At 37.0% G+C, this 10,945-nt stretch overlaps 1 protein-coding gene across 1 annotated transcript; it reads right to left on the reverse strand.

Annotated features, from left to right (window-relative positions):
* Positions 1–716: 716 nt before the first annotated feature.
* On the reverse strand, positions 717–3,574 carry LOC120544225 (zona pellucida-like domain-containing protein 1). Its single transcript, XM_039777853.1, has 10 exons — positions 3,475–3,574; positions 3,152–3,378; positions 2,719–2,903; positions 2,555–2,627; positions 2,362–2,459; positions 2,193–2,273; positions 1,903–2,074; positions 1,685–1,784; positions 954–983; positions 717–853 (listed from the first exon to the last, which is right to left on the reverse strand). The coding sequence occupies exons 1-10, from the start codon at positions 3,572–3,574 to the stop codon at positions 717–719; spliced, it is 1,203 nt and encodes a 400-aa protein (XP_039633787.1).
* Between the last annotated feature and the right edge of the window lie 7,371 nt (positions 3,575–10,945).

Raw genomic sequence — 10,945 nt, forward strand, 5'->3', positions numbered from 1 at the left:
GAAACTTTACAGAACAAAACGGAGCAAACAGAGCTATGTCACGTTCTGTGTCACGTGCGTAACCAGAAGTAACGTCTGATTTGAACCCAAACCACATTATTTTTCTAAACTTAAATAAGTAGTTTTGGTGCCTAAACATGACCAAACTGTGACTGTATTACAAAGTTAACAACGTATTTTAAAACTGCAACCGTTACGTTCTCTGGTTTAGCCACGAGGACAGAAAACGCTTCCCGGTCGTATTTTCTTGCCACCGCTAGGGGGCGCTAATTTATGAAAGAGACTGTTCATATTTTAATGTTTAGTTTAATGGTGTGTTTTATCAAAGAACAAAGCATGAGTAGTTTTCATCATTCTGATTGAAAACACTTCACAAGTACATCATTTCTAAATGATTACAAAAGATGCCACTCTTGATTAAATACTACAATAAGATGCTGACAACATGATTAAAAACACATAATTATAATGCTCAATTACATTACAGAATATGTGACTCATAATGGTTATATAGTTGCATGCCTAGATTACTGCTGACCACCTTGTTATATTGCTGCTGTTTGTGAAATGGAAAATAGTAGTATAGTATGATATTTCTATTGTTTCTCATTACTTGTTTTACTGTCTCTGCAGCATAATGGTGATAGTTTGTAGATGATGGTTGAACCGGTAGTTTGGGAGATAAGTGAAGGGACTCCGCTCTCACTCAGGGTATGTTACTGGATGAGTGCTTTTCTCCGTTTGATGAACACCGCAAAGTAAACACCCATGGCGACAAGGAGAATAGTTAGGATCACGATGCAGACAATTACAGCCACCACAGGGCTGCTGTAGTTGGCCTCGGGTGGCATACCTGTGTGAGCAAGGAAAGAAGAAACGCATGAAAATATTACACCGTGTTATGAATCATGGGTGAATGAATTAATGTTGCTAATTACCGTGATGATTCTTACCTACAGCAGCCGAGTAAGTTTGAGCGTCATCTGAAAAATGTAACCAAACTATTGTCAGTAATTGACGTGATTCACTTTTTGTGTCATTATTGATAAAATTAACTGATTAAATTAGTAATTTGACATTTTGGAAAATGCGCTTATTCGCTTTCTTGCCAAGAGTTAGATGTGAAATTGATGCCACTCTGATGTGTGTATGCTAAGTTAAAGATGGAGCTAACACCAGTAGCTATAGCTTAGCATAAAGACTGGAAACAGCTAGCCGGGCTCTGTCCAATCAACCTATCAGCACCTCTAAATCGCAATAATTAACCATACGTTCTTTGTTTCAACCACACTAAAGTGTAAATATCATAATTTTCCCGTGTCTAGTCCTTATGCTATGCTAAGCTAAGCTAATTGGCTGCTGGCAGTAGCTTCACATAGCAAACAGACTTGAGACTAGTATAGATATTTTCATCTAACTCTTGGCAAGAATGCAAATAAGCGCATTTCCCAAAATTGTCAAACGAATTCTCTTACAAAAGATACCATGAGGAAAGACGGTCATTATATATTTTCTAATAATATAATTTATTTAGTTTATTGTCATATATAAAGTTATTCATGATGTTTAAACAAGAATCCAGTCAGATTGAATTGACCAAGCAAATCAACATTTTTAGGATGATGGATAGGATGGTTAGGATAATGAGATATTTGTGTTTGTTGAATTTTGCCCTAAGACGCACCACTGCTTAGTTTTCCCACAATAATTGCAGGCGAGGTGACTGTTCCGTTGCCAATCCCATCTGCAGCCTCTCTCTTTCTCCTTCTTTTGGCACCACAGGTCTGTTCAAAATGAATAAAAGAAATAATCAAAACTCTGATGTATGAATTAACTACAGTAAGTACATAGCTGTGATATCCTAATATTAGGACTCTTAAAGAAACTCTGGTGTCTACTCACAGGCATTAATGCACTACACGAGGCCACCTCACAGAGCCTGGTGACGCAGTGCAGGTAGAAAGTAGAAATTGTCAGATTTTTATGCTCCACAAATCTGAAGGCCTCGAAGGAGAAGTATGCTTTCTGAGACGCCCCGTTGAGGTCCACTTTAGTTTGTGGGTCACGTTGACACCTTAGGTGAAAAGAAGACATGTAATGTGACTGCACATGTGGAAGCACAAAGAGCCAGCCTGGAGTTGAGTGTAAAAGTGGAAGGTATTATATACTGTGGTTACTCATAGGAGACTCACCCTACAAAAAGGTCATAATAGGTGGTGAGCATGGGATATGGATTTATTGATGCGTAGCATCTGTCCAGCAGCACGTTGAACCTGTGAGTAGGACAGACGGGTGGAAATTAAGTATATGTTCTTATTTATGTAACTTGTGTTTTACTGTAAACCTGCAAAACTTAAATACCTTTCTGTTAGGTTGGTAGCTTTAACTGCAACATAAATCTTGGTCTTCAGGTTTAGTCCTGTTTGCGGGATAGTAAGGATCTTTGTGTAAAGGCTATCCTGTTCCACAGAAAAGTGAAAACAAAATGAAGTGATTTAATGCTTGTTTTTTGTTTTTTTAACTGTCCAATTCCATAAGCTAGAGCAGGTCTTACTTCGTAGAGCTGCATACTCAGCGTGGTGATGAAGCTACCATTGTTGTCTCTTACAGCAAGACTCACCCCTGATCTGTATTGGATGTAAAGAAACTTGGATTAATCAAAATGTAGCTCAGTTGTGCTTTCTTCATATGCACAAGTGTTATTCCTGACATACTCACACGGCCACTTGAGTGTTGTTCAGGAGATACTGCATTGGGTAGAAGCAGGAAAACTTGTACAGGATCTGCTGGCGATAGGTGATCATACCCGCAGAGGGGTCTACAGAGTTAATGATGCCAGAGATGTTGACGAACTGGACGTTTGAGAAGTCCGCAAACGCTCCACTTCCAACCTGAGTGGTTATCTTTAAAAGAAAAATAAAACAAGTTCTGATTAATTCTTTGATGCAGGAATTCAACATACAATCACTCTACACTCCTTGGTTTTCATATAATGCTATTTAATCCTATAAAAATGCACCAAAATCAAACTTTTACCACATTGCATTAAAATCTTTTTAACTGCCATAGCAAGAGATCTTCTAATAAATCTGATGGACAAAGTGCCTCTTGTGCCTCTTGCCTCTGTTGTTAAAGCTTGTGTGATGAATACCTTAAATTGATTTTTGCAGGATGAGATAGCACTTTCATTCATGGGGAATCTGAATTTTAAGACAGGTGGGGTCACGTTCCAGTCAGCCTTCCCAAAACACTCCGGTGTATTGAACTGATTATTGAGGACCATCATTGACTCGTTGTAAAGAGCTTGGTACATAGGGCAGATGTAGATGCTCAGGTCCATATTCTGAGTTCCACAGACCACAGTTATGTCCGTATTTCCTGGGAGAGATTAAAATAAAAAGAGGATGCAAATCAAAGTGCAATGGAGGTGTGAAAATAACAGTCACTAAATACTATGTAATAAATCCCACAAACTTGGAGGTCTGTTTGTATCGCTAAGAAGGCAAGCATCTGGTGTCTGGGCCTTGGTCCTTAAAATGAGTCCAAGCTGGCACACAAGGAAGATCAGCCTCATTGTTCTGAGTCTGGACAGCAAAAACAATTGGAACCAAGACATTCACTATCTTTTGTCAGAGGAAAGTGCTTTAAAAGAAAGCTTTTCAAGAATGTTAACATCAAACACAACTTTCCTGTACATTAAGGAAGAGCCTACGATGGCAATAGAGTTACTTAAGCCCATTATGCAACATACAGTAAGCAGCCACTTGAAAGAAAATGGAAGGACCTGCTTCAAACTGGGCTGTGTCATGATTTGAAAAAAATCTGAAAGAAATGTTGATGTGAAATTACTATTATTCTTCAATTAAGTTGCATCTTTGAAAGATTCTTAGACACAATAAGTATAATACAAAATATTAGCTGTACTTCTACACAAAAAAAGTCCTGTATTTTGCATGTCAATAAAATTTGAAAAAAACGTTCATTATGGAGCATATAAAGACCCAAATTACTATATCTCATATCTCAAGTTTAATTCAAAGGCACAAACAAACAGCATTGATGATATACTAAGAAACTTCAAAACAGCATTTTACAGGTGACATTTTTGGATTAAAGTATAGTCATTATAAATAAACATAGCCTACAGCACCAAACTTCCAGGAAAAGAGGTGATAAAGTTGTTGCAGGGACTCACCTGTAGGTCTTCATTTTCTGTCCTGCTGTCGGCTGATCCTTCCATTTATACTGTTGCCCCCCACAGGGGTGTGTTACACAGACAAAAGTGTAACATGAGCTGGGCTTTGAACTATTTAATTTTTTTCTGAATATTCTTTTATATCATTTTGAATTCAAATAACAATTAAGTTGCTGTAGTGTTTGAATGTTTGTTTCCATACATAAAAATATAAAAAGTAGAATTTGTCTTAAGAAAATGTGGTTTTATAAGTCATCCGTTGCTTTCTGGAAACAATTATTCTACATAAGGATTTTTGATCAGCATTTACCAGTGTTGTATTAATGTACATAGTTTGATTGTCTATTTATCTGAAATCCTCGGACACACTTTCTGAATTAAAATTGACATTTAAATACCTTTCAAGTGACTACTATTTATAACGTGTCACAAAAAAAGTGTATTCAGTGATACCAAGCCTGTTTTTGGTCTTATTTGTTCATTTAAAAGAATCAATCCTCATGCCATATGTCCGCAGCTCGGTTGTATTATTAATGTGACAATATTGATCTCAGCAGAGATTTATTTATTTTAGCTTATTCTTATCTTCAGTAAGGTCAGGATGTTATTTAAAGGCAGATACAGGAAGCTCAACCTGGGTACTTATTTCTTAAGAGATGAATGAGTTTCCTAGCTGATAATTTAATAATTAATAGCCACTAATTTGTTTCATGGATGTACTATAGATGAGTTGTATAAAACATAGTTTGCTTTTATCATGTGTACTGTACTGGAGTAAAGATGTTTACCGTCAGATTGATTCTGACTTTGTCGCCACATTTACTGAACAGCAGTCAGCTTTAAACTTCCAGTAATGCATTAGCAATCATCTCAGATTTGGTCTGGCACAAAATATTATTTTATATGTCAGGTTATTGGCTGATAATGATGCCTTGCAAACACTTGATTGATGAGAGCATCGAATAGGAAACCATAATGTATACTAGAATATACATTATACTAGACTATGAAAGAGCAGGATCAGTGATCTGATTACAAGTGTCCTCTTTAGTGCTCTTATGATATTATAAAAGTCTCATTATTGTTCTTTCGTGTGCAAGTTCTGTAATGGATCAGTTTTTGTTGTGGCCTCAGGCTGTAAACTGTAAATACAAAGTCCCTGTGCCATTTTGTACAGTCTGCGGATAAAAGACACACCTATCTGAGGGAACTCCAAATTCTTTTGTGAAGCATGACGATAGGAAAGGGACATCTGAGAAACTCGGGTCCCCGAAGAACAGCACCACAATACACCATGAGGGTACGGCCTTAAAAAGGTGCTTGTTAGATTACTTTAGTCATATCCGATGTCAAATGCCAGTTTTAATCTCCCCTTTGTTGTCTAAATAAGCATTTGTCTGCAAGCCATGCCATCAGTGTAACTAAGGGCATATCTCTTCAAAACCTCAACCCAGAAGCAATGAATGTGCTCACCCTTGGGGAATAATGATATTAACCTGTTACACTGCTATGGCAGATTTAGGTCAGGACCCATAATTATAAACACAAGCGTTTTGTATTAAAAGGGAACAAACGCAATAGAAGACATGCTTCAATTCAATTGCAAAACTAATTTTAAGCAAACTTTCTTCCTATTCGGCAAAATGTTTCCATATCCCATTTAGCGAATCAACTGTTTTTTTCGACAAAGAAAAAAAAAATCAACTGAAGCGAACTCTTTTGCACAATTCAAAATGCACATAAAAATGTGTTTACGGAAACACGGCTATGGACCTTTTTCACAGCAGACATTATTTTTGGGGGCATTTATAGGCCTTTATTTTCACAGGACAGATGAAAACATGAAAGGGGAGAGAGAGGGGGAATGACATGCAGCAAAAGGCCACGGGTCAGAGTCAAACCCGCAGCCACTGCGTCAAATGGTAAACCTCTATATGTGTGCACCTGCTCTACCAACTGAGCTAACCTGGCCACCACAGCAGACATTTTGACCTGTCATGGTAGGAAAAGCACAGCTGAAATTGATAACCTTAACGATGGCTCAATTCCATCTAGTGTCCCAGTGAGCTATTTCAGTGAGTCAGCATGCCCAATACCAGGGCCTCTCCTAAGTGGAATCCAGCCATCATTAATGCTTTTGAATACACCTGTGCTTTTCCTACTATGACATGTCAACATGTCTGCCGTGAAAAAGGTCTGTTGTTAGTGTTTGCTGAAGGTGTATTTTAATGTAAAGTTCACACAAATGTAGTTCTTTAAAGAATCCAAATTCTGACTCATGCCTCGGCTTGAATGTGAAAAAACAAGGACTTTGACCGTTTCAGGATGAACTTATCCTCAATTTGTACCTAATAATCTACAGTCGTCAGTCCACAATATAGGCTGACACGTACACATGAGCATTAAATATCTTAATTAAAAAAAGACATAAGATCGGATGACAACGCTGTATCCCTGTGCTGTGTTACCTGGGAATGAGGTAGACCAAGAGCGTATATTATTAGCTTAGCTGAGATGCATGGATTGTAAGGCCCGGCTTATCACAGATAAACTATCAGTGTGTATGTTGGTCAATACTCTAAGTAACAATAAATTGTAGTACAGAAATGCCCAAAATATGTTTGAGGTAATTAAGAAACATTATCCACTGCTCAGCACCAAACAGCAGACCGACACAGTTATCGATTAGCTGTTGAACATAGCGGAGCATTCAGCAGCTAAAGAGCCAGGTTTCCTCAGGAGTTCAAAAACAAAGATAAAAGAGAGTGAATATCAGGGGCGTGAGTCACCAGAGGCCTCACGATATGATATCATCACGATACTTATGTCACGATACGATATGATTGTCATTTTAAACATATTGCAATTAATTACCTTTTTTCCAACTTCAAATGTTTCCCAATTTAAAATGATGTCCCCAAAAGGAACTTTATCAACATCTGTTTTATCTAAAAAGATACATTTCTCTGTTTGTTCATCTCACTTCATTTTATTGCTGCAAAATGGGATTGTCAAGCAGACAAACTGACCAACACATATATAATAAAAGATCGATACTAAGCGTCTGATGTCTGTGTATCGATACTGTATTGCCACAGAAATGATACTATGCTGTGTTGATTTTTTTTCCCCCACCCCTAGTGATTATTGGACAAACACTGATCAGGTGTCCAGAAACAAGACTCTAAATGAATGATGCTAAATAATGTTGCTCTGCCGTTTACTGTCATGTTCGGCATATCAATTTGAAGAGGATTTTCTACATCAATGTTGTGTTCACAATTTATTTGCACCGCCCGAGGTGGTCACTTACTGTGGGTTTAATTAGTGAGTTTTTGAGGTGTTGGTAGGCAGATTTTGTAACCTTTGAACAGAGCTAGGCTAGCTGTTTCCCTATTTTCAGTCTTTCTGCTATGCTAAGCTAAACCAACGAGCTGCAGCTTTGTATGTAAAGGACAGACACGACCAGGTGGACTGGCAATCTGGCAGTTATGGCGAATGCCCGAAGGGCCGGTGCACTCTTGGGCCGATTTGGGCTGCTGGAAAAAAGAAAAGAACAAATTTGGCAACACTGGCGTTTCACACTGACAAAAATATGTAAGACTGTACGGCTGCAGCCTGGAGCCTCCTGTCTGGTGCCGTCATGGCTTCTACTTTAAAAAATAAAAGCTTGCGTCCCGTCCGCTATGTCTTCGCACTTTGGTGTTTTGGGTGTTTAAGTAATAATATTTTTAAATATGCAAGCATTTCCATTTTATTCTAAGATAGTTTATTGAATGTGAACGTGTGTGTATTATTTCATTATGAAAGCCTGTAAGTGCGCCTCATGCTGCTGGTGCCATAATCTCACGTGAGCCTGATTTTTGCATGATTACAAAGCAAATAACGTCCCCGTCTGAAATTGGACCGGTAAGGGACGGAATGGGCCTTTTTCACAGCAGACATTTTGACTTGTCATAGAAGGAAAAGCACAGCTGAAACTGATAACCTTAACGATGGCTCAGTTCCATCTAGTGTCCCAGTAAGCTATTTCAGTGAGTCAGCATGCACAATACCAGGGCCTCTCCTCAGTGGAATGCAGCCATCAGTAATGGTTTTGAATACACCTGTGCTTCTCCTACTATGACATGTCAACATATCTGCCGTGAAAAAGGTCTATTGCCAGGGCCGAATTTTTGTCCCAGTCCGCCCCTGCATGCATCCCTTACATTTTTTAAGAATGCCAGGCCACTGAACATACCACTGTCATGTGTCAGTGAATGTGACTTATAGACGTGAGGAATATAGACTTCATATAATCTCAATGGAAACTGTGAAGAAATAATTAAAGTTAATATCCTAAAGTGCCTTAATATGATAATGACATTACTAAGAAGTTACATGTTTTTAGGAAATGTGGGTGTAGGTAAGGAAAAAGAGCAACTGTGCTCATGTCAAATGTGTACAAAACAAATGCCTCCACGGATGTTTACATTAAAACAAGAATAGCGGTTACAAAAGTCTTAGGGGACAAAACAAGTGTTGTGTCTCTAGGCTTATGACAGTAAAGGCATTTTAATACATCGCCACTAAAGGGGCTCTTGGGAACAGTTCATAAACAGTCTAAGTTACATTACACAAGGCCACATAGAACAGCCAGTATTTTCATAATGTCTGACATTTATAATCATGTTGGCACTCTCAACAATAAGGAATTATCAGCACTTGATTTCAGCATCATAGCCTGTGAATTCCAGTCTGCAGTAAAGTATAGTTTTGCAACTTGAGCGCCTAAATAAATTACAATGTCCATCCTTCTCATTACTGTAAAGTTTGTTTGATCTTCCTGCATTTTTACATTTAGAAAGCATATTAGAAAGCATTGCAAGCTCAATATTTTTTTATTTTATTATGTATGTACATTTTATTTATATACAATGTAGTTAGATCTATCTTGTTGGATGTTATCTTTCCCTTCCTTTTTTTTTTTTGTCTTGCATCTTTACGGGGTCAACCGGAAAGTATCAAATTATTTAGTTTAACCTTACAATAGATATCCTTTAACAACAGCTTTTGTAAGTAGACCATGCTGTACTGTGAGTCACACTATCAAACACATGCAACACCTGAGCAGGATCATATCAAGTAGGCCCTTTAAAAAAAAAAGTCAGGACACAGTTCTTGCATGTATACACTGTAAATGGTAAACCAAAACCAGAGTTGGTTATAAAACTTGATAATCTGTGACCCATCCCAACTGTTGTTTTTTGGAGATCCACCCTAATCTCAGTAACTGTTCCCACATGGAATATTTGGTGTTGCAGGTCATGCTACAGATCTGTTTGTTTTTTTGTGGGATAAGCTTACATTTTAGTGTCCTACTAAAATCACGTTTTAACCCTGCACTTGTTTTCAGTTCTCCTTGTTGCACTGACTGCAAATAGTTATACAGTACTTATACTCCCCTTCAGTGGTGGAAGAAGTACTCCATTACAAGCCATGCGTCCAAAAGCTTAAAGATGTATTGCTCACAGTAAAGCAGAATGAGCCCTCTCATATAGTGCTATGTGTATGCAGTATTATGGGATTACTATGACTGATTACTATTTTTAATCATGTAGTTGGTTCAGGTGAAGCTAATTTTACTTGATATACTGTTAGGTACTGTGAGATAATGATGCATCACATTTTATAAGATGATCATATATATATATATATATATATATGCAAAATCTTAATCTAAGTTATTATAGCTGCCAGATAAATATAGTAGAGTAAAAAAGTACAATACTGTATTTCCTTTGGAAATGTAGTAACAAGTAGCAGAAATAGAAAAGAATCAAGTGAAGTACCTTAAAATCTTACTTAAGTACAATACTTAATATTTAATGTTACTTTCCACCACTGTTGAGACATGTGCAGTAAACTCAATAATATGCATACATAGTTATACAGTATTGTTGTACTGCTTATACCTTTACTTCACTACATTTGAGAGGTTAATGTACTTTTGAAACTTATAATTACTTTTTTACTTAAAATGAAAACATATGAACTGCTTTTATGATATGATGCAGTACTAACAGTACTAATATACCCAGTAGAATACAAAGTATCTGAAATTAGCTTCACATTGACAAACTACAACTTAAAAAACCTCTTACATGTATTTATTAGTAATACAAACAGAATCGTAACGTATTCGATAATAACATAACACTGTGAAATGAGCCATTCTGCACAATGAGTACTTTTACTTTTGATACTTTAAGTACCTTAGATACTTTGTATATTAGCAATACTTTAAAAAGTACATTTCTGTAAGTAAGTATAGTATAAAGTAGCATAAAGTGGAAGCACCCAAGTAAAGTACAAGTGCCTCAATATTGTACTTGAATAAATGTACTTAGTTTAATGCAGGATTTTTTAAAGTTTATTTTTTTATGTGCCATTATCAATGGTTGAATGTGATTAATTACATTTACTCAAGCACTGTACTTAAAGCTTTAGTGCGTAACTTTTTGATATTAATGAACGTCCGTTACATTCAAGCCATTGCCAAATGAGTTGCTACAAAGCTAATTAAGACTATCAGCTCCACACAACTCTCTCTGGATTTCTCATGGCTATGTCGTCCGGCGACTTTCCCGCGCAGAAGCTCGAATGAAGATAATGACCTCTTCTGAAGAGTCCATCATGTTTCTTAATAATAATAATAATAATAATACATTTAATTTATATTAATAATTTATATATTAATCCTGGCTACTA

This window comes from Perca fluviatilis, chromosome 2, assembly GCF_010015445.1.
Source record: "Perca fluviatilis chromosome 2, GENO_Pfluv_1.0, whole genome shotgun sequence".
Taxonomy (NCBI): Eukaryota; Metazoa; Chordata; class Actinopteri; order Perciformes; family Percidae; genus Perca; species Perca fluviatilis.